The following is a 27,169-nucleotide window of genomic DNA, read 5'->3' as shown; positions in this document are numbered from 1 at the left end:
GTGCGGAGGGCGCGGCAGCGGCGGCCATGGACGGGCGGCCCGGGCCGAGGTACGGGGGGGGAAAGGGGGCGGGGGGGGGGGGGGGGGAACGAGGGGATTTTGGGGGAGGGGGTCCCACGGCTGAGACCCCCTGGATGGGTCACCGGGAACGGGGAATCCCGGGAATGCGACCCCCCGGGGGGGCGGGGTCCGGGAATGCGACCCCCGGGAGGGGCGGGGTCCGCCCTCGGGGCGGGGGTCCCGCGGTTGGGACCCTCGGGAGGGTCGGGGCTCGGTTTGGGGGGGGGTCCCGGGGCTGGGATTGCCGGGGAGGGGTCCTGGATCGGTCACTGGGGGGTGGGGTCCGGTCCTGGGGGGGGTCCCGGGGCTGGAATGGCCGGGGGGGGGGGGTCGTGGATCGGCCACCGGAGGGGGGTGGGGTTCGGTCCGGGACCCTCGGGGGGTTCGAGATCGGTCCCGGGGGGGGGTCCGGGGATTGGGACCCTCGGGGGGGGCGGGGTCCGGTTGATTTGTGGGGTCCCGGAACAGGAATTGGGGGGAGGGGGGGACGCGGGATCCGCCCCCCTTTGGCTGTCCCAGCACCGGGACCCCCGGGGGGGGCGGGATCGGGAACCGGGGGGGGGTCCCGGGGACGGTTTGAGGGTCCCGTGGCAGAATGGGGGGGGGGGGGGGTCGGGACCCGCCCCCCAATCGGGGGCTGTTCCTGGGGGGGGCTCAGGAGGAGTTTGGGGACTTTGGGACCCTCTGGAAGGTCCCGGATCAGGGTGGGACCCCCCGAATTTGGGGGGGGGGGCGGTCCCACGTGGCACCGGGGGGGGGGGGGGGTGTCCCGGCACTAGGGGGGACCCCAGAAGTGTCGGTGTGGAGTCACTGCGTGTCCTGGGGGGGGGGGGGACATGGGGGGGACACGAGTGGCCTCGTGTGGGACACGTGTGGGACACGCGTGTGCTCCTGCGGGCCGTGCTGGTCCCAGTTAGCGCCTGGTACTGGTCCCAGTCAGAGCTGAGTGTTGGTCTCAGTTAGCGCCTGGTGCTGGTCCCAGTTAGCGCCCTGTACTGGTCCCAGTCAGAGCTGAGTGTTGGTCCCAGTTAGCGCCTGGTACTGGTCCCAGTTAGCGCCCTGTACTGGTCCCAGTTAGCGCCCTGTACTGGGGCCAGTTAGTGGCTGGTGCTGGTCCCAGTTTGTACCTTGTACTGGTCCTGGTCAAAGCCCAGTTCTGGTCCCAGTCAGTGCCCGCTACTGGTCCCAGTCCCATTCCGGTACTGGTCCCAGTTAGTGCTCGGTTCTAGTCGCAGTTAGTGCCCGGTGCTGGTCCCAGTCAGAGCCCGGTACTGGTCCCAGTCAGAGTCCGGTTCTAGTCCCAGTTAGTGCCCGGTACTGGTCTCAGTTCCATTTCTGTACTGGTCCCAGTTAGTGCCCGGTTCTAGTCCCAGTTCCATTTCTGTACTGGTCCCAGTTAGTGCCCGGTACTGGTCCCAGTTCCATTCCGGTACTGGTCCCAGTCAGTGCCCGGTACTGGTCCCAGTTCCATTTCTGTACTGGTCCCAGTTAGTGCCCGGTACGGGTCTCAGTCCCGTTCCGGTACTGGTCCCAGTCAGTGCCCGGTACTGGTCCCAGTCAGTGCCCGGTACTGGTCCCAGTCCCGTTCCGGTACTGATCCCATTCCCAACCCGCCCATTCCCGCCTTCCCCGCCCCCTCATTTGCATAAATCAGCATGGATTTGCATGGCCCCGCCCCCTCGGGGCCCCTGGCGCTCCCCCGGCCGCGGCCCCCGGGCTCGGAGCCAGGGCCAGGAACGGGAACGGGAACAGGGAACGGGAACAGCCCGTCCCGAGCGCCGCACGTGCGCGGCCCCACGGCCCCGGGAACGCCCGCGAGAGCCGGGCAATGGGGGGAAATGGGGGGAATGGGGGAAAAATGGGGGAAATCGGGGAAAAAATGGGGAAAAATGGGGAAAAAATGGGGAAAAAACGGGGAAAATCGGGGAAAAAATGGGGAAAATCGGAGGAAAAATGGGGAAGAAAGGGGGAAAAATGGGGAAAATAGCGAAAAATGGGGGAAATCGGGGAAAAATGGGGAAAAAATGGGGGGAAATGGGGAAAAATGGGGGAAAACAGCGAAAAAATGGGGAAAAACAGCGAAAAAATGGGGGAAATCGGGGAAAAAATGGGGGGGAAATGGAGGAAAACAGCGAAAAAATGGGGGGAAATGGGAAAAATGGGGGAAAATGGGGAAAATAGCGAAAAAATGGGGGAAATCGGGGAAAAAATGGGGGGAAATGGGGGAAAAATGGGGACAATCGGGGAAAAAATGGGGAAAAACAGCGAAAAAATTGGGGGAAACGGGGGGAAATGGGGAAAAATGGGGGGGAAAAATGGGGGAAAACAGTGAAAGAATGGGGAAAGACGGGGAAAACCGGGGGGAAATGGGGAAAAATGAGAAAAAACGGGGGGAAAATGGGGAAAAACAGCGAAAAAATGGGGAAAATGGGGGAAAACCGGAAAAAATATGGGGAAAAATGGTGAAAATTGGGAAAAACAGCGAAAAAATGGGGGAAAACGGGGGAAAATGGGGGGAAATGGGGAAAGAATGGGGGGAAACGGGGAAAAATGGGGGGAAAACGGGGGGGAAATGGGAAAATGGGGGAAATGGGACACGGGAAACCCTGGGAGAATGAGAAATCCCGGAAAAATGGGAAAAAAATGGGGAAAAACGGGGAGAAAGCAAGGAAAAATGGGGATATGGGACACTGGAGTGGGAACACACAGAAAATCATGGGGAAATGGGAAATAATGGAAAAACGGAGGGAAAATGGGGAAAAAAAAGAGGAAAATAGCAAAAAAATAAAGGGGAAAAAATGGGGACGTGGGACACGGGAACGGAAACACGCGGGAAACCACGGGAAAAATGGAAATTCCTGGAAAAACGGGGAGGAAATGGGGGGAAACAGGAAAAAAAATGGGGAAAATGAGGATATGGGATGGGGAGAACACACGGGAAATGGTGGGGAAATGAGAAATCCTTGAAAAACTGGGGGGAAATGGGAAAAAATGGGAAAAAAAGGGGAAAAACAGGAAAAAAAAGAGAGAAAATGGGGATACGGGATACGGGAATGGAAACCATGGAAAAATTGGGAAAAATGAGGGAAAAACGAGGAGAAATGGAGATATGGGATGGTGGGAAATCGTGGGAAAATGGGAAAAAAATTGGAGGAAAAAGCAAAAAATTGGGGGGAAATGGTGGGAACGTAAAGGAATGGGAATTATCGGGATACAGGGAGGTTTTCGGGTTTGAATTTGGGGTTTTTGGGGTTGAATTTGGGGTTTGGGGGTTGATTTTTTTGGGGTCCCCGCCGGGAGCGGGGTGGGCTTCACTGGGGGATGGTTTGGGGGAAGGTTTTGGTGTTCAATTTGGGATTTTTTTTTGATCTATAATGAGGTTTTTGGGGTTGAATTTGGGGGTTTTGGGGTTGAATTTGAGGGTTTGGGGTTTGAATTCGGGGTTTTTGGGGTTGAATTCGGGGTTTTGGGGTTTGAATTCGGGGTTTTTGGGTTTGAATTCGGGGTTTTTGGGATTGAATTTTTGGGGTCTCCCCCAGGCCGACCCCCGAGGGTCGCTGGGAGCGTTCCCGGGGCCGGGTGGGCTTCACTGGGGGATGCTTTGGGAGGGGTTTAGTGGATACAGAGAGGTTTTTTGGGTTTGAATTCGGGGTTTTTGGGTTTGAATTCGGGGTTTTTGGGATTCAATTTTTTGGGGTCTCCCCCAGGCCGACCCCCGAGGGTCGCCGGGAGCGTTCCCGGGGCCGGGTGGGCTTCACTGGGGGATGCTTTGGGGTTTTTTTTTGGGAATACAAGGGGTGTTTTTGTTATACAGGGAGGTTTTTGGGGTTGAATTCGGGGTTTTTGGGTTTGAATTCGGGGTTTTTGGGATTGAATTTTTGGGGTCTCCCCCAGGCCGACCCCCGAGGGTCTCCGGGAGCGTTCCCGGGGCCGGGTGGGCTTCACTGGGGGATGCTTTGGGGAAGTCCCGTGAGTTTTATATGGGTTTTACGGGGATACAGGGAGGTTTTTGGGTTTGAATTCGGGGTTTTTGGGGTTGAATTTTTGGGGTCTCCCCCAGGCCGACCCCCGAGGGTCGCCGGGAGCGTTCCCGGGGCCGGGTGGGCTTCACTGGGGGATGGTTTGGGGGGATACAGGGAAGTTTTGGGTGATACAGGGAGGTTTCTTGGGGTTGAATTCGGGGTTTTTGGGGTTGAATTTAGGATTTTTGGGTTTGAATTCGGGGTTTTTGGGGTTGAATTCGGGGTTTTTGGGATTGAATTTTTGGGGTCTCCCCCAGTCCGACCCCCGAGGGTCTCCGGGAGCGTTCCCGGGGCCGGGTGGGCTTCACTGGGGGATGGTTTGGGGAAGTCCCGTGAGTTTTATATGGGTTTTACGGGGATACAGGGGGATTTTTGGGTTTGAATTCGGGGTTTTTGGGATTGAATTTTTGGGGTCTCCCCCAGGCCGACCCCCGAGGGTCGCCGGGAGCGTTCCCGGGACGCCGCCCGCTGCCGGCGCAGCCGCGAGGCCGAGGTGTTCGGGCAGCTGGCGCTGGCTCTGCCCTTCGCCCGCGGTGTCAGCGCCCACCTGGACAAAGCGTCCATCATGCGCCTGACCATCAGCTACCTGCGCGTGCACCGCCTGCTGGCAGCCGGTCAGACCCCTCCCCCCAAAAAAAAAAAAAAAAAATCCCGAAAAAAATCCCGAATGTAGGGCGGGAATCTCAAAAATCCCCCCGAAAAATCCCGAGTGTAGGGCGGGAATCCCTAAAAAAAAAAAAAAAAAAAAAAAAAAAAAAAAAAAAAAAAAAAAAAAAAAAAAATCCCGAATGTACATTGGGAATCCCCCCAAAAAATCCCGAATGTACGGTGGGAATCCCAAAAATCCAAAAAAAAAAAAAATCCCGAATGTACATTTGGAATCCCAAAAATCCCAAGAGTACATTGGGAATCCCAAAAATAAAAAAAAAAAAAAAAATCCCGAATGTACATTGGGAATCCCAAAAATAAATTAAAAAAAAATCCTGAATGTACATTGGGAATCCCAAAAAAAATCCCGAATGTACATTGGGAATCCCCAAAATCAAAAAAAAAATCCCGAATGTACTTTGGGAATTCCAAAAATCCCCCCAAAAATCCCGAATGTACGGTGGGAATCCCAAAAATCCCCCAAATCCCAAAAAACCACTGGGAACCCCCAAGGACGGGTTTTACCCGAGACCCCCGACCCTTTTCGGGACCCCCCCCGACCCCCCCCATTTTTTTGGGGACCCCCTGACACCCCCAGACCCCCAAAACCCCCAAAAAGCGCCTGAACAACCACACCCAAAGGGGGGGGCGCGATTTACCCTTAACCCCCCGAGACCCCCGACCCTTTTGGGGACCCCCCCCGACCCCCCCCATTTTTTTGGGGACCCCCTAACACCCCCAGACCCTCCAAGGTCCCCCCTAGACACCCCCAGACCCCCAAAAAGCGCCTGAATAACCAAACCCAAAGGGGGGGGGGCGCGATTTACCCTTAACCCCCCGAGACCCCCGACCCTTTTGGGGATCCCCCCGACCCCCCCCTCATTTTTTTGGGGACCCCCCAGGCGCGTGGGCGGCGGCGGCCGAGGCCGTGGACGGCTGCTACCTGCAGGCTCTGAGGCGGCTTCGTGATGGTGCTGAGCGAGGGCGGGGGACATGATTTACCTGTCCGAGAACGTCAGCCGCCTGCTGGGGCTCAGCCAGGTGAGGGCAGGAGAGGGGAGACCCCAAAAATCCATCGGGGAGACCCCAAAAATCCACCGGGGAGACCCCAAAAATGCGTCCGGGGGATCCCCGAAATCCGGCGGGGGAGCGTCAAAAAAATTCAATTTGGGGCCGCATCGAGGAGGGGGCGAAAATTTGCTTGGGAGGGGTCAAAAATCTGCCAGGAGGGGCCCCAAAATCTGTTCTGGGGAGCCCCAAAATCTGGCGGGGGGAGACCCCAAAAATGCGTCCGGGGGATCCCCGAAATCTGGCGGGGGAGCGTCAAAAAAATTCAATTTGGGGCCGCATCGAGGAAGGGGCGAAAATTTTCTTGGGAGGGTCAAAAATCTGCCTGAGAGGCCCCAAAATCTGTTCTGGGGAGCCCCAAAATCTGTTCTGGGGAGCCCCAAAAAATCTATCGTGGGGAACCCCAAAAATCCCCTTTGAGGGGGCCCCAAAATCTGTCAAGGGGAGACCCCAAAACTCCCAAAAAATCTTCCTGGGATGCCCCAAATTTTGTCCGGAGGGGGGGGTCCCCAAAATTCTGCAGGGGGATCCCAATGTTGGGGTGGGGGGGGGGGGGGTCCGGGGACCCCCCAAAATTTGGGGTGTGACCCCCCCGGGCCCCCCCAGCTGGAGCTGATCGGGCACAGCGTGTTCGACTTCGTGCACCCCTGCGACCACGAGGAGCTGCAGGATGTGCTGAGCCCCCGCCAGGGTGAGACCCCTCCCCAAATTCACCCCCAAATATCCCTGAGACCCCCCCCGGGATCCCCCAAAAAACCCTGAGACCCCTCCCCAAATTCACCCCCAAATATCCCTGAGACCCCCCCCGGGATCCCCCGAATACCCCTGAGACCCCTCCCCAAATAAACACCCTGCACATGAAGAGCCCCCTGGGACCCTCCCAGACCCCCGGGACTCCCCAAATTCCTGGGACTCCCCAAATTCTTGGGACCCCCTCCCCAAATTCCTGGGACCCCTCCCCAAATTCCTGTGCCCCCCAGCGGTGCCCCCATAGCGGGGGGAGCGCTCTGGCCTCAGTTTCTCGCTGCGCATGAAGAGACCCCTGGGACCCCCCAAATCCTGGACCCTCCAATTCCTGTGACCCCTGCATGACCCTTGGGACCCCCTCCCCAAATTCCTGTGCCCCCCAGGGGGTCCCAGGCGGCGGGGGGAGCGCTCTGGCCGCAGTTTCTCGCTGCGCATGAAGAGCACCCTGACCGGGCGCGGGCGCTGCCTCAACCTCAAAGCGGCGTCCTGGAAGGTGGGGGCGACATTGGGGGACATTTGGGGACATTTGGGGACATTTGGGGACATTTTGGGGGACTTTTTGGGGACTTTTTGGGGACATTTGGGGACATTTGGGGACATTTGGGGACTTTTTGGGGACATTTGGGGACATTTTGGGGACATTTGGGGGACATTTTGGGGACTTTTTGGGGACATTTGGGGGACTTTTTGGGGACTTTTTGGGGACATTTGGGGACATTTGTGGGACTTTTTGGGGACTTTTTGGGGACTTTTTGGGGACATTTGAGGGACTTTTTGGGGACTATTTGGGGACATTGGGATTTGGGGCACAGGGAATCCCAGAGGGTTTTCGGGGATTTCGGGGGGTGGTTTTGGGGTTCCCTGGCGGTTTCGGGGGGAGGTTTCACTGAGGATTTGGGGGAATGGTTTTGGGGTTTCCAGGCGGTTACAGGGAATGGTTTTGGGGTTCCCAGGCCGTTTCGGGGGTGGTTTTGGGGTTCCCAGGCGGTTTCTGGGATGGTTTTGGGGTTCCCTGGGGATTTCTGGGGGAGATTTCCCTGGGGATTTGGGGGGAATGGTTTTGGGGGTTCCCAGGCGGTTTCTGGGATGGTTTTGGGGTTCCCAGGCGGTTTCGGGGATGGTTTTGGGGGTTCCCTGGGGATTTCTGGGAATGGTTTTGGGGTTCCCTGGCGGTTTCGGGGGGAGGTTTCACTGAGGATTTGGGGGAATGGTTTTGGGGGTTCCCAGGCGGTTTCTGGGATGGTTTTGGGGTTCCCAGGCGGTTTCAGGGGGAGGTTTTGGGGGTTCCCTGGGGATTTCTGGGGGAGATTTCCCTGGGGATTTGGGGGAATGGTTTTGGGGGTTCCCAGGCGGTTTCGGGGCTGATTTTGGGGTTCCCAGGCGGTTTCGGGGCTTGTTTTGGGGTTCCCAGGCGGTTTCGGGGATGGTTTTGGGGTTCCCAGGCCGCGCCCCCTCTCCCCGCAGGTTCTGCACTGCGCGGGGCACATGCGGACGTACTCGGGGGCGGGGGGCGGGGACCCCCCCCCTGCGGTGCCTGGTGCTGATCTGCGAGGCCATCCCGCACCCCGGGGCCATCGAGGCCCCCCTGGGCTCGGGCACCGTCCTCACTCGCCACTCCATGGACATGAAGTTCACCTACTGCGATGACAGGTGGAGACCCCCACCCCAAAAAAAAAAAAACAACAAAAAACCCCCCGGGACCCCCCAGACCTTCCCGGGGATCCTCTCCCATCGAGACCCCCGGATTGTGAATTCGTTATGACAGCAGAGCCCCCAAATTTCTCCAAAAATCTCCAAGGAGTTCCTCGGGATTCTGCCCGAAATCCTCAAGGAACACCCCGGGATTTCACCCCAAAATCCTCGAGGAACCCCCCAAGATTTCACCCCAAAATCCTCAAGGAGCCCCCCGGGGATTTCACCCCAAAATCCTCAAGGAGCCCCCCGGGATTTCACCCCAAATCCTTAAGGAACCCCCCAAGATTTCACCCCAAAATCCTCGAGGAACCCCCCAAGATTTCACCCCAAAATCCCCAAGGAACCCCCCAAGATTTCACCCCAAAATCCTCAAGGAGCCCCCCGGGGATTTCACCCCAAAATCCCCAAGGAACCCCCCAAGATTTCACCCCAAAATCCTCGAGGAACCCCCCGGGATTTCACCCCAAAATCTCTAAGGAACCCCCCGGGATTTCACCCAAATCCCCCCAAAATCCCCCAAATCCGGCACCCCCGGGACCCTCCCCGGGAACCCCCAGACCCCCCAAAACCCGGGATCCCCCAGACCCCCAAAATCACCCTGGGATCCCCCAAATCCCCCAAAATTTGGCGATTCCGAATCCCAATTATTCCCCCAGGATTTTGGGGTTCAGGGTCAGATCGATGTCGGGGTGTCCCCCCGGTGTTTTTGGGGTGCAGGATCGGGGAGGTGGCCGGGTTTCCCCCCGGGATTTTGGGGTTCAGGGTCAGAGCGATCTCGGGGTGTCCCCCCGGTGTTTTTGGGGTGCAGGATCGGGGAGGTGGCCGGGTTTCCCCCCAGGATTTTGGGGTGCGGGCTCAGGGCGATCTCGGGGTGTCCCCCCCGGTGTTTTTGGGGTGCAGGATCGGGGAGGTGGCCGGGTACCACCCCGAGGAGCTCCTGGGCTGTTCCCTCTACGAGTTCGTCCACGCTCTCGACTCCAACACCCTGAGCCGGAGCGTCCACACCCGTGAGTGCCCCGAACCCCAAAATCCGCTCGGGAACCCCAAAATCCACTCGGGAACCCCAAAATCCACTCGGGAACATCAAAATTTACCCGGGAATCCCAAAATCCGCTCGGGAATCCCAAATACCTGCCTGGAAATCCTCTCAAAACTGCCCTGGGAACTCCAGAATCCACCCGGGAACCCCAAAATCCGCTCGGGAACCCCAAATCCAAACCCAAATCCCTCCCCCTGGGTGTCCCAAATCCCATCCAGGACCCCCCAAATCCCCTCCAGGACCCCCCAAATCTCCCCCCCGGTGACCCCGGGCTGTCCCAAATCCTATTCAGGACCCCCCAAACCCTCCCCAGGACCCCCCAAACCCTCCCCAGGACCCCCCAAACCCCCTCCAGGACACCTCAGATCCCCCCTTGGACACCTCAAATCGCCCCCCGGTGACCCCGGGCTGTCCCAAATCCCATTCATGACCCCCCAAATCCCCTCCAGGACCCCCCAAATCCCCCCCCGGTGACCCCGGGCTGTCTCAAATCCCATCCAGGACCCCCCAAATCCCCTCCAGGACACCCCAAACCCTCCCCAGGACCCCCCAGACCCCCTCCAGGACCCCCCAGTCCCCCTCCCCCGGTGACCCCCGGGTGTCCCCCCCCAGTGCTGAGCAAGGGCCAGGCTGTCACCAGCCAGTACCGGTTCCTGGCCAAGCGCGGGGGCTTCCTGTGGGCACAGACCCAGGCCACGGTGATGGGCGGGGGGCGAGCGGCGCCCGAGGGCATCGTGTGCCTGCACTTCGTGCTCAGGTGGGGACAATGGGGGGACTGGGGGACACTGGGGGGACTGGGGGGACTGGGGGGACACTGGGGACAATGGGGACACTGGGGGGATACTGGGGGGACTGGGGACACTTGGGATACTGGGGACAATGGGGACAATGGGGACAATGGGGACAATGGGGGACACTGGGGATATTGGGGATAATGGGGACAATGGGGGACAATGGGGACAATGGGGACAATGGGGGACACTGGGGATATTGGGGATAATGGGGACAATGGGGACAATGGGGGACACTGGGGATATTGGGGACTGGGGGGACACTGGGGACACTGGGGGGACACTGGGGACAATGGGGACAATGGGGGACACTGGGGATATTGGGGACATTGGGGGGACTGGGGACACTGTGGGGATTGGGGACACTGGGAGGACTGGGAACACTGGGGACACTGGGGATACTGGGGATACTGGGGGGACACTGGGGGACAATGGGGGACAGTGGGGGGACTGGGGGACATCAGGGATACTGGGGACAATGGGGACAATGGGGGGATTGGGGACACTGGGGGGGACTGGGGGGACACTGGGGGGACTGAGGGGACACTGGGGGGACAATGGGGAGAATGGGGGGATTGGGGACAATGGGGGACACTGGGGATACTGGGGACACTGGGGGGACATTGAGGACACTGAGGGGATTGGGGACACTGGGGGACATTGGGGACACTGGGGAGGGATCCCAGGGGGCGAAGGAAGGAGATGGGAACCCCAAATCCCAACCCTCCCCCCCCCCCCAAATTCCATCCCCCCCAAACCCCTCGGGGGGTGGAAATGGGGACCCCCCAAACCCTTGGGGGGGAGGAATTTGGGACCCCCCAAACCCCTCGGGGGGGGTCTCGGGCTGACGCCCCCTCCCCAGCCGCGTGGAGCAGCGCGGGCTGGTTCTGTCCCTGGAGCAGACCCAGCGCCGAGATTTTGGGGGGGGGGCTCGGCGACCCCCGCCCCCCACCCCCAACAACGCCCCCCCCGGATGCCGTGCTGGACCTGAGCCTGGGTGCGGAACTGGGAGGGACTGGGAGGGACTGGGAGAGGGGCGGGGGGGGAATTTGGGGGTCCCTGGGGGGGCTTTGGGGGGTCCTGGGGGGGCTTTGAGGGTCCTGGGGGGGGCTTTGGGTTCTCCTGGGGGTGGGTCTGGGGTCCCCTGGGGGATCTGGGGGAAGTCCCGGGGGGATTTGGGGGATTTTTTTGGGGGGTCCCGCCCTCCTTTTCTCTATTGGGGTGGGGGTCTCGGGGGTCCTGGGGTGATTTGGGGTATTTTGTGGGGTTTTTTTCGGGGGTCCCGGGGTTATTTTGGTTTTTTTTCGGGGGTCCCGGGGTTCCTGGGGTTATTTTGGGGACATTTTCGGGGGTCTCACCTCCCTGCTCCCCCAGGGGTGGGGGTCCCGGGGGTCCTAGGATTATTTTGGGGTTATTTTGGGGTTATTTTGGGGTTATTTTCGGGGGTCCCGGGGTTATTTGGGGTTATTTTCGGGGGTCCCGGGGTTATTTTGGGGCTATTTTCGGGGGTCTCACCCCCCTGCTCCCCCAGGGGTGGGGGTCCCGGGGGTCCCGGGGTTATTTTGGGGCTGTTTTCGGGGGTCTCACCCCCCTGCTCCCCCAGGGGTGGGGGTCCCGGGGGTCCTGGGGTTATTTTGGGGACATTTTCGGGGGTCTCACCCCCCTGCTCCCCCAGGGGTGGGGGTCCCGGGGGTCCTGGCCTTCGTTCGCCCCTCCCACGTGCCCGAGGCCGTGCTGCAGAGGGACCCCCGGCGTTTCTGCTCGCCCGAGCTCGTCCGGCTCCTCGCCCCCATCTTCGACCCCCCCCCGGCGACCCCCGCCCCTCCCCGGCGCCCCCGCAGCCCCTCCCCGGTGAGTGAGGGGAGGGGTCCTGGGCTGAAATTTTGGGGTTTTGGGGGGGTCTTGGGGGGATTTTGGGGTCTGGGGGATCTGGGAGAGGTTCTGAGGGTCTGGGGTCGGTGTTTGGGGGGGTTTTGGGGGGGTTCTGGGGGGTCTGGGGTGGGTTTTTTGAGGGGTTTTGGGGGGTCTGGGGTCTGTTTTTGGGGGATGGGGTTTGGGGTCTGGGGGGGTTTTGGAGTCTGGAGGATCTGGGGCTGTTCTGGGGGGTCTGAGGGGGTTTTGGGGTCTGGGGGATCTGGGAGAGGTTCTGAGGATCTTGAGGGGGATTTTGGGGGGTCTGCGGGGGATTCTGGGGTGTCTGGAGTCTGTTTTTGGGGGGAGATTTGGGGTCTGGGGGGGATTTTGAGTTCTGGGGGATTTGGAGGGGTTTTGGGGGGTCTGGGGTGGGGTTTTTTGGGGGGCATTTGGGGTCTGGGGGGGGTTTCGGGGGGTTTCTATGGGGTCTTGGAATCGTTCGGGGGGTGAGGGGTCCTTGCCCAAAATTTTGGGGTTTTTCGGGGGAGTCTTGGAGGGGTTTCGGGGGGTCTTGGGGGGGATTCCTGTGGGATCTTGAAATTGTTTGGGGGGGGGGGATTTGGGGTCTGGGGAATTCTGGGGGGGGTCTCTGGTGGGAATGGGGTGGGTTTGGGGGGTCTGGGGGGGGCTCTGGGGGTTTTTGGGGTCTGGGGGGGCTCTGGGGGTCCCCGGCTGTGCCCCCCACCCCACGAACTGCTGCCGCAGGTGCAGAAGATTTTTGGGGGGAGCCGCGGCCCCGGCACCGCCCTGCAGGTAAAGGGGGGGGTGGAGACCCTCCTGGGACACCCCCACCCCAAATATCGGTCCCGGAAATGGGAGGGGACCCCAAATCCCGACCCCAAATCTGGGAAATCCCGACCCCAAATCCTGACCCCAAATCCTGACCCCAAATCCCGGTCCCAAATCTGGACCCCAAATCCTGACCCCCAAATCCCAGCCCATAAATGGAAGGGGACCCCAAACCCCGACCCCAAAATCCTGATCCCAAATCCTGACCCCAAATCCCGACCCCAAATCCTGATCCCAAATCCTGACCCCAAATCCCGACCCCAAATCCTGACCCCAAATCCCATCCTATAATCTCCCAAAGCCCCATCCCTGGGTTTGGTCACCCCAAATGTCGCCGTGTCCCCCCCAGACGCCCCCATTGGTGTTTGGGGTGACCCCAAATGTCGCCGTGTCCCCCCAGACGCCCCCATTGGGGGTTTGGGGTGACCCCAAATGTCGCCGTGTCCCCCCCAGACGTCCCCCCTGGACCTGGCCATGCTGGCCCCCTACATCCCCATGGATGGCGACTTCCAGCTGGGCGGGGCCGAGCCGCAGAGGGGGCGTGGCCTGCGCCCCTCGGCCCCGCCCACAAAGCCCAGGCCCCGCCACGAGGCCCCGCGCCCGCAGCTTCCCGGGCGAGGCCCCGCCCCCTCGCGGCCTGGCCACGCCCCCCTGCCGCGCTGGGGGAGTGACCCCGCCCTGGGCCACGCCCCAAGGCCACGCCCTGCCAGGAAGAGGTGGGCGTGGCTTGAAGGGGTGGGGCGATTTGGGGCGGGGCGTGGATGGGTGTGACTGTGGGCGTGGCCTGTGTGGGTGTGTCCCGCGGGGCGTGGCTTTTGAGGGAAGTCATTAAAGGGGGTGTGGCCGCGGCTCTTGAGGTGGGAGGGGCTGGGTTTGTGATGTGGGCGTGACTGGGAGGGTGTGGTCAGGGTGTGGCCTGGAAGTGGGCGTGGTCACACGGCTGTGGGCGTGGCCTGAGAGTGCGTGGCCTGTCACGGCGTGGCCCTGGGTGTGGTTATGGGGTTGTGGGTGTGGTTCTGGGGTTGTGGGTGTGGTTCTGGGGTTGTGGGTGTGGTTCTGGGGTTGTGGGTGTGGCTCTGGGGTTGTGGGTGTGGCTCTGGGGTTGTGGGTGTGGCTATGGGGTTGTGTGTGTGGTTATGGGTTGTGGGTGTGGTTATGGGGTTGTGGGTGTGGCTATGGGGTTGTGGGTGTGGCTATGGGGTTGTGGGTGTGGTTATGGGGTTGTGGGTGTGGCTATGGGGTTGTGTGTGTGGTTATGGGTTGTGGGTGTGGTTATGGGGTTGTGGGTGTGGCTATGGGGTTGTGGGTGTGGCTCTGGGGTTGTGGGTGTGGCTATGGGGTTGTGGGTGTGGCTATGGGGTTGTGGGTGTGGCTATGGGGTTGTGGGTGTGGTTATGGGTTGTGGGTGTGGGCTATGGGGTTGTGGTGTGGCTATGGGGTTGTGGGTGTGGCTATGGGGTGTGGGCGTGGCCCGTGTGGGCGTGGCCCGTGTGGGGGGCGTGGCCCGTGGGCGTGGCCTGACGCGTTCCCCAGGCCGCGGGAGCCGAGCTCAGAGGACCCCGGGGCCCCCCTGAAACGGGCGGAGCTGGACCCACAACTGCTGCCCCCCCTCGGGCTGGTACGGGGGGACATCGGGGGGACACAAAGGGGACAGTGGGGGGACATTGAGGGGACATTCGGGGGAACAGGGTGGGGACATCGGGGGGATATTGGGGTGACATCGAGGGGACAGGGTGGGGACATTAGGAGGACAATAGGAGGACATTGGGATGGGTTGGGGGGACACCAGAGGGACATTGAGGGGACACTGGGGGGACACTGGGGGACACTGGGGAGGGTTGGGGGACACTGGGGGACACTGGGGGACACTGGGGAAGGGTTGGGACACTGGGAGGGCACTGGGGGACACTGGGGAGGGTTGGGGGACTCTGGGGAGGGTTGGGGGACACTGGGGGACACTGGGGGACACTGGGGAGGGGTTGGGGGGACACTGGGGGACACTGGGAACGGTCAGGGGGACACTGGGGACACTGGGAGGACACAGAGGGGACACTGGGGAGGGGTTGGGGGGACACTGGAGGACACTGGGGGGCACTGGGGGACACTGGGGGGGCACTGGGGAGGTGCCACAGGGACACACCGGGGGTGGCAGCGTGTCCTGTCCCCGTTTGTCACCCCCCCCCCCCCCCGTGTCCCCCCCTCAGGGGCTGCTGCTGAGCGGGGACCCCCCAGGACTGGGCCAGGAGCAGCCCCTCGGTGAGGGGGAGGGGGGGGAGAGACCCCAAAAATTGGGGGGGAGACCCCAAAAAAAAGGGGGGGACCCCAAAAAAAAAGGGGGGGGACACCAATAGTGAGAAGGTCCCAAAATTTTGGGGGGAGGGGGGGGAAAAAGCCAAAAATGGGGGTCCCAAAATCCAAAAGGGGCCCCAGTTTTTTGGGGGGGAGGGAAACTTGGGAGACCCCAAAATCGGGGGAGGGGGGGCTTGAGGGGACCCCAAAATTTGGGGGGAGAAGCTGGGGAGGCCCCAAAATTGGGAGGGGGGGAGGCCCCAAAATTGGGGGGGGGGGGGAGGGAGGTTGGGAAGACCTTAAAATTTGGGGAGGGGGACTTTGAGACACCCCAAAATTTGGGGTGGGGGGGGGCAAAAATAAAAAGCCTCCAATAACGGGGTGGGGGGGCACAGAAGGAGGAGCCCAAATTTTAGGACCCCGCCCTAAAATCGATGTTTGGGGAGGGGGGGGGACACCCCCCAATAATTTTTTTTTTTCTCCCCCCCCCCAGTGCTGCTGGCTGATGGTTTGACCCTGCCGGGGGGACCCCCCCCGTGCCCCCCCCCGGGTCTGGAGAGCAATTGAGGGGGGGGGTCCCCCCCAAAATCCAACAACGACCCCACCCCCCTCAGTTTGGGACCCCAAATCTTTTTTTTTTTTTTTTTTTTTTTTTTTGGGGAGGGGGCTGCACCAAAAGCCATGACCTGACCCTCCCCCTCCCCCACCCCCACCCCGGGACCCCCAAATTCCCCCCATTTATCCCCCCCTCCCCCCTCCCGGAATGGGGGGAACCCCTCGCCCCTCCCCTCAGGGACCCCTCCCCAATTTATGACACCCCCCCCCCCCAAATTCCCGTTTTTTGGGGACCCCTCCCCCCCCGTCCTACCTCGGTCTGTGCCCTCCCCCCTAAATTTGGTGCTTTAGGGGTCCCACCCCCCAAATTTGGTGCTGGGGACCCCTCCCCCCCCCCAGTTTGGTGCTTTAGGGGTCCCACCACCCCCCCCCCCCCCCAAATTTGGTGCTGGGGACCCCTCCCCCCACTCGGTGCTGGGCTGGAAACGCCCCTTTGGGGGGGCGGGGCTTTGTGTCCCCTCCCCCCCCCTCCCCAAATCCGGGACCACCCCTCCCCAAATCCCCCCAAAATCTCCCCCGAGACCCCCCCCCCACCAACAGCCCCCCAGGACCCCCCAAGGCCCCCCCAAATTCCTCTCAGGACCCCCGAGAGACCCTCAGGACCCCCTTGAGACCCTTGAGAACCCCAAGACCCCCCAAAAATTCCCCCCAAAACCCACGAGAGCCCCTCAGGAATCCCCCGAGACCCAAAAATCCCCCCAGGACCCCCGAGACCTCCCCCCCAAATACCCTCAGGAGCCACCCGAGACCCCCAAGACCTCCCCAAAAATCCCCTCAGGACCCCCAATACCTCCCCAAAATCTCTCCAGGACCCCCAACCCCCCCCCCAAATTTCCCCCAGGACTCCCAGGAGCCCCTCAGGAACCCCCTGAGACCCCCCAAGGCCTCCCCAAAATCCCCCAAAACCTCGCAAATTCCCCCCAAATCCCTCCGAGACCCCACCCCAAATTCCCCCTCCCCCCCTCCCGGAGCCGCTGGACCCACACGCACACCCCCCCCCCCTCCCCTCCCCCCACCCCTCTGCTTTGGGGGGGGTCCCTGTACGACCCCCCCCCCCCCCCTTTGCTGTCCCCTCCCCACATAAACCCGCTCTGAAGCCACCGCGGCCTCCGCCTCTCATTGGGGACATTTGGGGACATTTTGGGGACACTGGGCACGATGGGGACACCTGGGGGCAGGAGGGGACACCTGGGGACACAAGGAAAGGCCCTGGAGACACCTGGGGACACCTGGAGACACCTGGGGACACCTGGGGACTCTTGGGGACACCTGGAGACACTTGGGGACACTTGGGGACACGACGACCCCCGTCGCTCCTCTTCCCCCCCGTTTACGACACCGCTCCCCCCCTCCCACCGCGGTTTTACGACAGCTGCGCTTGGCGGGCCGCGCCCGGCGGCGGCGGCGGCGCTTTGCGGCCCGGCCATGGCGGAGGGAGAGCGGGCGGGGAACGGCGGCGGTGCCGGCCCCGGGCGGCCCCCGAGCCCCGCCGACCTCGAACGGGCCGAGGCGCTCAAGGCCCGCGCGAACGAGTTCTTCAAAGGTAACGGCGGGCAACGGGGGCTACCGGAGAGGGAGCCACGGCGGGCAACGGCGGGGAACGGGGGCTGCCAGATAGGGAGCTATGGAGGGTGATGGGGGCTGCCAGATAGGGAGCCGCTGAGGGCAGTGCGGGGGTAACGGAGCTGCCAGATAGGGATCCATTGGGGTTAATGGGAGCTGCCAAATAGTGAGTGACGGAGGTTAACGGGGGATAACGGAGCTGCCAGATTGTGATCCATTAGGGTTAATGGGAGCTGCCAAATCGTGAGTACCGGAGGTTAACGGGGGATAACGGAGCTGCCACATAGGGATCCATTGGGGGTAATGGAGGCTGCCAAATTGGGATCTATAGGGGACACTGGGGGCTGCCAGATGGGGATCTATAGGGGTCAATGGGGGCTGCCAAATAGTGAGCACCGGAGGGTAACGGGGGATAACGGAGCTGCCAGATAGGGATCCACTAGGGGTAATGGGGGCTGCCAAATAGGGATCCATAGGGAGCACTGGGGGCTGCCAGATGGGGATCTATAGGGGCCAATGGGGGCTGCCAGATAGGGATCTATAGGGGCTGCCAGATGGGGATCTATAGGGGCCAATGGGGGCTGTCAGATAGTGACCCCACAGAGCTGCCTGCTAAATATGGAGCCATTAGTCCTAAGCAGAGTCAGACCCTGCTGCCACATCCTGATCCACCTGTGATCCCCTGGCCCTTGGGGTCTGGTCCCTCCTGGCCCTTGGGGTCTGGTCACCCTCTGCCTTTAGGGATCTGGTCACTCCTGGCCTTTGGGATCTGGCCAGTCCTGGGCTTTGGGGTCTGGTCATTCCTGGCCTTTGGGGTCTGGTCACTCCCACCCTTTGGGGTCTGGTCCCTCCTGGCCTTTGGGATCTGGTCATTCCCACCCTTTGGGGTCTGGTCACTCCCACCCTTTGGGATCTGGTCCCTTCTGGCCTTTGGGGTCTGGTCATTCCCACCCTTTGGGATCTGGCTACTCCTTTCCTTTGGGGTCTGGTCACTCCCACCCTTTGGGGTCTGGTCCCTCCTGGCCTTTGGGATCTGGTCATTCCCACCCTTTGGGATTTGGCTACTCCTTTCCTTTGGGGTCTGGCCACTCCCACGCTTTGGGGTCTGGTCATTCCCACCCTTTGGGGTCTGGTCCCTCCTGGCCTTTGGGATTTGGCTACTCCTTTCCTTTGGGGTCTGGCCACTCCCACCCTTTGGGATCTGGTCCCTCCTGCCCTTTGACATCCAACCACCGCCCACCCTTCCCACCCCTCCCCTCACCCCCTAACCCCTCCCCTCACCCTCCCCACGCCCAGGCAAGGACTACGAGAACGCCGTCAAGTTCTACAGCAGCGCCATCGAGCTGAACCCCGGCAACGCCATCTACTATGGCAACCGCAGCCTGGCCTACCTGCGCACCGAGTGCTACGGCTACGCCCTGGCCGACGCCACCCGCGCCGTGCAGCTCGACGCCAAGTACGTCAAGGGCTATTACCGCCGGGCGGCCAGCAACATGGCCCTGGGCAAGTTCAAGGCGGCCCTGCGCGACTACGAGATGGTGAGAGGGGGTTTGGGGAGGGGGTTTGGGGGGGGGGTGAGTGTGTCCGCTCTGAGGTCAGGAGAGGGTTGGGGACACCCCTGGGGTCAGTGTGTGCATCCCGGGGTCAGTGTGTCCATCCTGGGGTCAGGAAAGACTTGGGGACACCCCTGGGGTCAGTGTGTGCACCCTGGGGTCAGTGTGTCCACCCTGGGGTCAGGAGAGGGTTGGGGACATCCCTGGGGTCACTGTGTGCACCCTGGGGTCAGTGTGTCCATTTTGGGGTCACTGTGTGCACCCTGGGGTCAGTGTGTCCATTTTGGGGTCACTGTGTGCACCCTGGGGTCAGTGTGTCCTCCCTGGGGTCAGGAGAGGGTTGGGGACATCCCTGGGGTCACTGTGTGCACCCTGGGGTCAGTGTGGTCACTTTGGGGTCAGTGTGTGCACTCTGAGGTCAGGAGAAGGTTGGGGACATCCCTGGGGTCACTGTGTGCATCCCGGGGTCAGTGTGTCCATCCTGGGGTCAGTGTGTCCATCCTGGGGTCAGAGAAGGCTTGGGGACGTCTATGGGGTCCCCATGACCGCTGGGGATGTGTCCCCACACCTCAGGGCCGTGTCCCCACGCTGTCCCCAGCTGTCCCCACACCCAGGGCCGTGTCCCCACACCCCAGGGCCGTGTCCCCACTCTGTCCCCACACCCAGGGCCGTGTCCCCACACCCCAGGGCCGTGTCCCCACTCTGTCCCCACACCCAGGGCCGTGTCCCCACACCCCAGGGCCGTGTCCCCACACCCAGGGCCGTGTCCCCACACCCCAGGGCCGTGTCCCCACACCCAGGGCCGTGTCCCCACGCTGTCCCCGCGCTGTCCCCGCAGGTGGTGAAGGTCAGGCCCAATGACAAGGACGCCAAGCTCAAGTACCAGGAGTGTCACCGCATTGTCAAGCAGAAGGCCTTCGAGAGGGCCATCGCCAGTGACGAGCACAAACGCTCCGTGGTCGACTCGCTGGACATCGAGAGCATGAGTGAGACCCCCCAGCCCACCCGGGGGGGCCTTGGGGAGGGGGCTCGGGGGTCACTCGGGGCTCCCTGGGGTGGATCAAGGTCACTGGGTGGGGCTGGGGGTCGCTGGGAGGGGTCTGGGGGGTCACTGGGAGGGGTCTGGGGTCTCCAGGAGGGTCTCTGGGAGGGGCTGGGGGGTCCTTGGGAGGGGTCTGGGGTCTCCAGGAGGGTCTCTGGGAGGGGCTGGGGGGTCCTTGGGAGGGGTCTGGGGTCTCCGGGAGGATTTTGGGGTCCCCCGAGGGTCTCTGGGATGGTTTTCGGGTCCCCCGAGGGTCTCTGGGAGGATTTTGGGGTCCCCCGAGGGTCTCTGGAAGGATTTTGGGTTCCCCCGAGGGTCTCTGGGAGGATTTTGGGGTCCCCCGAGGGTCTCTGGAAGGATTTTGGGTTCCCCCGAGGGTCTCTGGGAGGATTTTGGGGTCCCCCGAGGGTCTCTGGAAGGATTTTGGGTTCCCCCGAGGGTCTCTGGAAGGATTTTGGGTTCCCCTGAGGGTCTCTGGGATGGTTTTCGGGTCCCCTGAGCGTCTCTGGGAGGATTTTGGGTTCCCTGAGGGTCTCTGGGAGGATTTTGGGTTCCCCCGAGGGTCTCCGGGAGGATTTTGGGTTCCCTGAGGGTCTCTGGGATGATTTTGGGGTCCCCCGGGGGTCTCTGGGATGGTTTTTGGGGTCCCCCGAGGGTCTCCGGGAGGATTTTGGGTTCCCCTGAGGGTCTCCAGGAGGATTTTGGGTTCCCCCGAGGGTCTCTGGGAGGATTTTGGGGTCCCCCGAGGGTCTCTGGGAGGATTTTGGGGGTCCCCCGAGGCTCTCCAGGTGCCCAGCTGAGCTTTTGTCCCCTCCCAAGCCCTCAGGGTCGCCACCCTGAGGGTCCCCAGCCCCGGTGGCACCCCGGGGTGGCCGTGTCCCCTCTGTCCCCTCGTTGTCACCCGGCTGTCACCTCTGTGTCCCCGCAGCCATCGAGGACGAGTACAGCGGCCCCAAGCTGGAGGACGGCAAGGTGACATTGACCTTCATGAAGGAGCTCATGCAGTGGTACAAGGACCAGAAGAAACTCCACAGGAAATGTGCCTACCAGGTACCCCCCCAAAAAAAAAACCCCAAAAATCCCCCCAAAAAAACCCCAAAACCCCACAGAAAAACCCCCACCCCCCCCCAAAAAAAAATCCCCCCAAAAAACCCCAAAAAATCCCAAAGAAAACTCCCCCCAAAAAAACCCCAAAAACTCCAAAACCCCCCAATAAAACCCCAAATATCCCCACCAAAGAAACCCCCAAACCCCCCCCCCAAAAAAACCCAAAAAATCCCAAAGAAAACTCCCCCCAAAAAAACCCAAAAACTCCAAAACCCCCCAATAAAACCCCAAATATCCCCACCAAATAAACCCCCAAACCCCCCCCAAAAAAACCCCAAAAAATCCCAAAGAAAACCCCCCCCCAAAAAACCCAAAAAACTCCAAAACCTCCCAATAAAACCCCAAATATCCCCCCCAAAGAAACCCCCAAACCCCCCCCCAAAAAAACCCAAAAAATCCCAAAGAAAACCCCCAAAAACTCCAAAACCCCCCAAAGAAACCCCCAACCCCCCCCCCAAAAAACCCTCAAAAATTCCCGAAGAAAACCCCCCAAAACTCCAAAACCCCCCAATAAACCCCCAAATATCCCCCCAAAGAAACCTCCAAACCCCCCCCCAAAAAAAACCCCAAAAAATCCCAAAAAAAAACCCCAAAAACGCCAAAACCCCCCAATAAAACCCCAAATATCCCCCCAAAGATACCCCCAAAAACCCCCCCAAAAAAACCCCAACCCCCCCCAAAAAATCCAAAAAAACTCCAAAAAATCCCAAAAACCCCAGCCCCCCCCCAAAAAAAAACCCCAAAACCCCCCAAAAAATCCCCCCAAAAACCCCCCAAACCCCCCAGAAAAAAAAAACCGAAAAAACCCAAAAAACCCCCAAAAAAATCCCAAAAAATCCCCAAAAAAACCCTCAAAAAGCCCCCGTGCTGTCCCCAAATGTCCCCTCACGTCCCCACCCCGCAGATCCTGGTGCAGGTGAAGGAGGTGCTGGCCAAGCTGCCCACCCTGGTGGAGACCACGTTGAAGGAGGTGTGTGTTTGTGGGGCTGGGGGTGTGATGTGAGGGTCTGGGGGCTCTCGGGGGTGGGGGTGGGGATGTCGCCATCCCCTCACGGTGACGTTGGTGCCACACCCCCCCCCCTCCCCGCGGTGTCCCCCGAGCAGACGGAGAAGGTGACGGTGTGCGGCGACACCCACGGCCAGTTCTACGACCTGCTCAACATCTTCGAGCTCAACGGGCTCCCCTCCGAGGCCAACCCTTACGTATCCACAGCCTGGGCGGGGAACCCCCTCCCCGGGGATGGGGTGGGGGGCGCTGAGGGGACACTGGGGACACTCTGGGAGTTGGGGGAGGGTCTTTGTCCTGAGCTGGTGACAGATTTTCAACGGGGGACTTCGTGGACCGCGGCTCCTTCTCGGTCGAGGTCATCCTGACGCTCTTTGGCTTCAAGCTGCTCTACCCCGACCACTTCCACCTGCTCCGAGGTAACTCCAGAGCCTGGCTGGGCCTGGGGGGGGTCGTGTCCCCCACAGCTGTCCCCTCTCGTCCCCTCTTGTCACCGCGTTGTCCCCTGTGGATCACTATCTGGCAGCTCCCGTTGTTCGCTGTAGCTCACTTTCTGGCAGGTCGTGTAAAGGGGAGTTTGTGTCGCTGTCCCATCCCTGTCCCCTGGGGGTTGGTGACATCCAGGGGGTTTGGGGACGTCCCTGTCCCCCTGGGGTTGGTGGCAATCCTGAGAGTGTCCCCAGGGGTGGCATTTACTCTAATGGCTCACTATTTGGCAGTGTTGTCCCTGTGTCCCGGTCAGTGTCCCCAGGCCCCTGTCCGTGTCCCCAGGGGTGGCAGTTGTCCCCAGACCCCAGTTAGTGTCCCCAGGCCCCTGTCCATGTCCCCAGGGGTGGCAGTTGTCCCTGTGTCCCGGTCAGTGTCCCCAGGCCCCTGCCTGTGTCCCCAGGGGTGGCAGTTGTTCCCTGTGTCCCGGTCAGTGTCCCCAGGGGTGGCAGTTGTCCCCGTGTCCCGGTCAGTGTCCCCAGGGGTGGCAGTTGTTCCCTGTGTCCCAGTCAGTGTCCCCAGGCCCCTGCCCGTGTCCCCAGGGGTGGCAGTTGTCCCCAGACCCTGGTCAGTGTCCCCAGGCCCCTGCCCGTGTCCCCAGGGGTGGCAGTTGTCCCCAGACCCTGGTCAGTGTCCCCAGGCCCCTGCCCGTGTCCCCAGGGGTGGCAGTTGTCCCCAGGGGTGGCAGTTGTTCCCTGTGTCCCTGCCCGTGTCCCCAGGGGTGGCAGTTGTCCCCAGACCCCTGCCCGTGTCCCCAGGGGTGGCAGTTGTCCCCAGACCCCAGTCAGTGTCCCCAGACCCCTGTCCGTGTCCCCAGGGGTGGCAGTTGTCCCCAGGGGTGGCAGTTGTCCCCAGGGGTGGCAGTTGTCCCCGTGTCCCCTCAGGGAACCACGAGACGGACAACATGAACCAGATCTACGGCTTCGAGGGCGAGGTGAAGGCCAAGTACACGGCGCAGATGTTCGCCCTCTTCAGCGAGGTCTTCGAGTGGCTGCCCCTGGCCCCAGTGCATCAACGGCAAAGTGCTGGTGAGGGGACACGGGGGGGACATTGTCACCCGGGCTCACTATCTGGCAGCGCCCATTGGTGTGAATAGATCAGTATTTGGTAGCCCTTATGGCTCACTATCTGGCAGCGCCCATTGGTGTGAATAGATCATTATTTGGTAGCCCTTATGGCTCACTATCTGGCAGCGCCCATTGGTGTGAATAGATCAGTATTTGGTAGCCCCGATGGCTCACTATCTGGCAGCGCCCATTGGTGTGAATAGATCAGTATTTGGTAGCCCCGATGGCTCACTATCTGGCAGCGCCCATTGGTGTGAATAGATCAGTATTTGGTAGCCCTCTTGGCTCACTATCTGGCAGCGCCCATTGGTGTGAATAGATCAGTATTTGGTAGCCCTTATGGCTCACTGTCTGGCAGCGCCCATTGATTTTAATGGGTCACTATTTGGCATCCCCCTTGGGATCACTATTTGGCAGCCTCCATTGATTTTTATGGGTCACTATATGGCACCCCCGATTTCTCACTATTTGGCAGCCCCGTTGATTGTATTGGATCTCTTTTGGGCAAGCCGCACAAAAATGGGGGAATTTGACCCCCCACCCCCACCCACCCACCCCATCCCTGTGCCCCTTGGGGTTTGGGGTGTCTTTGCTGTCCCTGCTGTCCCCTCCATGTCCCTGCTGTCCCCCCCTGTCCCTGCTGTCCCCTCCATGTCCCCACCACGTGTCCCCACCCAGATCATGCACGGGGGGCTCTTCAGCGAGGACGGGGTGACCCTCGATGACATCCGCAAGATCGAGCGGAACCGGCAGCCCCCGGACTCAGGTGGGACAGGGACCCCACCCCGAGATGTCCCCAAAAGTGTCCCCAAGGTGTCCCCACCGAGGGGACTCAGCTGTGACCCCCTACCCGCTGTGTCCCCCCAGGGCCGATGTGTGACCTGCTCTGGTCTGACCCCCAGCCCCAGGTGAGCTGTCACCCCACCTGGGGATGTCACCTGTCGTGTCCCCAAATCCTGGGGGTGTCCCCCTGCCCTGTCCCCAAGGTCCTGGGGGTGTCCCCTGCCCTGTCCCCAGGTTCTGGTGACATTCTCCACCCTGTCCCCAAGGTCCTGGTGATATCACCCACTGCATCCCAGTGCCATCCTCTGCCATGTCCTGGTGGCCCAGTGCCACCAACTCTGTCACCATCTCCCCCATGCCAGCTGACCCTGCTGTCCCCTGGCTGTGTCCCCAATGTCCCCACAATGTCCCCAATGTCCCCACAATGTCCCCAGTGTCCCCAATGTCCCCACAATGTCCCCAATGTCCCCACAATGTCCCCAATGTCCCCAATGTCCCCAATGTCCCCACAATGTCCCCAATGTCCCCACAATGTCCCCGATGTCCCCAATGTCCCCACAATGTCCCCGATGTCCCCAATGTCCCCAGAACGGCCGGTCAGTCAGCAAACGAGGGGTCAGTTGCCAGTTTGGCCCCGATGTCCCCAATGTCCCCGATGCCCAAAATGTCCCCAATGTCCCCCCAATGTCCCCGATGCCCCCGGTGTCCCCAGTGTCCCCACAATGTCCCCGATGTCCCCGATGCCCCCAGTGTCCCCGATGTCCCCACAATGTCCCCAATGTCCCCAGAACGGCCGGTCAGTCAGCAAACGAGGGGTCAGTTGCCAGTTTGGCCCCGATGTCACCAATGTCCCCACAATGTCCCCAATGCCCCTGATGTCCCCGATGCCCCCAGTGTCCCCAATGTCCCCACAATGTCCCCGATGTCCCCAATGTCCCCAGAACGGCCGGTCAGTCAGCAAACGAGGGGTCAGTTGCCAGTTTGGCCCCGATGTCCCCAATGTCCCCAATGTCCCCAATGTCCCAGTGTCCCCGATGTCCCCACAATGTCCCCACAATGTCCCCAATGTCCCCAGAACGGCCGGTCAGTCAGCAAACGAGGGGTCAGTTGCCAGTTTGGCCCCAATGTCACCAATGTCCCCAGTGTCCCCCCAGTGCCCCCAATGTCCCCGATGTCCCCGATGCCCCTGATGTCCCCGGTGTCCCCACAATGTCCCCGATGTCCCCAATGTCCCCACAATGTCCCCGATGTCCCCAATGTCCCCAGAACGGCCGGTCAGTCAGCAAACGAGGGGTCAGTTGCCAGTTTGGCCCCGATGTCCCCAATGTCCCCGATGCCCAAAATGTCCCCAATGTCCCCCCAATGTCCCCGATGCCCCCGGTGTCCCCAGTGTCCCCACAATGTCCCCGATGTCCCCGATGCCCCCAGTGTCCCCGATGTCCCCACAATGTCCCCAATGTCCCCAGAACGGCCGGTCAGTCAGCAAACGAGGGGTCAGTTGCCAGTTTGGCCCCGATGTCCCCACAATGTCCCCACAATGTCCCCAATGCCCCTGATGTCCCCGATGCCCCCAGTGTCCCCAATGTCCCCACAATGTCCCCAATGTCCCCAATGTCCCCAGAACGGCCGGTCAGTCAGCAAACGAGGGGTCAGTTGCCAGTTTGGCCCCGATGTCACCAATGTCCCCAATGTCCCCAATGTCCCCAGAACGGCCGGTCAGTCAGCAAACGAGGGGTCAGTTGCCAGTTTGGCCCCGATGTCACCAAGCGCTTCCTGGAGCGGAACCGCCTCGAGCTCATCATCCGCAGCCACGAGGTCAAGCCCGAGGGCTACGAGGTGGCCCACGATGGCCGCTGTGTCACCGTCTTCTCTGCCCCCAACTACTGGTGAGGGACACTGGGGGACACTGGGGGACACGGGGGAGGGGGTGGGGCGAGTGCCCGGGGTGTGGCTTCGGGTTTGTCCCCGGGTGTCACCTCGGTCCCCGGTGTCCACTTGGTGCGGTGTCCCCAGTCCTGGTGTCGCCTTGGTTGTGTCACCAGGTGTCCCCCGAGCCACGTTGTCACCTTGGTTTGGTCCCCTTGGTCCTGTCACCAGTGTCCCCAAGCCTTGGTGTCACCTTGGTTCTGTCACCAGGTGTCCCCTTAGCCACGTTGTCACCTTGGTTTGGTCCCCAGTGTCCCCAAATGTCCCCAAATGTCCCATCCCTGGTGGTCCCCAGCCTTGGTGGCTCACAGGGGCCGTGCTCTGGTGTCCCAAGTGTCCCCAAATGTCCCCTGCAGTGACCAGATGGGCAACAAGGGCTCCTACATCCACCTGCGGGGCAGCGACCTCCGCCCCGACTTCCACCAGTTCACAGCAGTGGTGAGTCTGGGGGGCACTGGGACCCCCAAAATCCAACCCAGGGACCCCCAAAATCCACCTGGGACCCCAAAAATCCAACCCAGCGACCCCCAAATCCACCTGGGACCCCAAAAATCCAACCCAGAGAACCTCAAAATCCACCTGGGACCCCCAAAATCCGCCTGGGACCCCCCAAATCCACCCTGGGATCCCTAAATTCCAAACCAGGGACCCCCAAAATCCATCTAGGACCCCCAAAATCCAACCCAGGGACCCCCAAAATCCTGGAAGATCCAAAACCCTGGCGGGGGTGGGGCGGGTCTCAAATTTATGGGAGGGGGTCCCCAGGGATTATTTGGGGGCGACTTTTAGGGGGACAAAAAAATGGGGAGTTTTTGGTTAAAAATGTGGGAATTTGATTTGGGAATTTGGGTTGAAAATGTGGGAATTTGGGTCAGAAATGTGGGAATTTGGGAGGAAACGGGTTAAAAATGGGGAAGTTTGGGTATAAAACGTGAAAAATCGGATCAAAAATGAGGGAA

The 27,169-nt window shown here is 61.1% G+C and overlaps 2 protein-coding genes across 2 annotated transcripts; both read left to right on the top strand.

Annotated features, from left to right (window-relative positions):
* The first annotated feature begins 655 nt into the window (after window positions 1–655).
* LOC148220536 (hypoxia-inducible factor 3-alpha-like) lies at window positions 656–15,629 on the top strand. The gene is given in 22 exon segments (XM_088155217.1): window positions 656–764; window positions 1,135–1,225; window positions 3,955–4,029; window positions 4,121–4,180; window positions 4,340–4,414; window positions 4,488–4,696; window positions 5,633–5,688; window positions 5,690–5,710; window positions 5,712–5,771; window positions 6,405–6,489; window positions 6,929–7,038; window positions 8,010–8,062; window positions 8,064–8,195; window positions 9,141–9,247; window positions 9,892–10,036; window positions 10,933–11,048; window positions 11,746–11,921; window positions 12,690–12,737; window positions 13,227–13,489; window positions 14,307–14,391; window positions 14,978–15,029; window positions 15,556–15,629. Coding segments are annotated over 22 exon segments (2,202 nt in total).
* Window positions 15,630–17,085: 1,456 nt separating this feature from the next.
* LOC106864571 (serine/threonine-protein phosphatase 5) lies at window positions 17,086–26,970 on the top strand. Its single transcript, XM_088155175.1, is given in 14 exon segments — window positions 17,086–17,220; window positions 18,537–18,778; window positions 19,632–19,779; window positions 20,764–20,885; window positions 21,847–21,912; window positions 22,047–22,145; window positions 22,261–22,269; window positions 22,271–22,367; window positions 23,319–23,437; window positions 23,439–23,462; window positions 24,180–24,267; window positions 24,369–24,409; window positions 25,992–26,170; window positions 26,567–26,970. Coding segments are annotated over 14 exon segments (1,629 nt in total). The 5' UTR covers window positions 17,086–17,102; the 3' UTR covers window positions 26,844–26,970.
* Window positions 26,971–27,169: the final 199 nt, after the last annotated feature.

This window comes from Sturnus vulgaris, chromosome 35 (genome assembly GCF_052056855.1).
Source record: "Sturnus vulgaris isolate bStuVul1 chromosome 35, bStuVul1.hap1, whole genome shotgun sequence".
Classification (NCBI taxonomy): Eukaryota; Metazoa; Chordata; class Aves; order Passeriformes; family Sturnidae; genus Sturnus; species Sturnus vulgaris.
The sequence above is the reverse complement of the archived record's forward strand: the minus strand, read 5'-3'. Positions and strand labels throughout refer to the sequence as shown.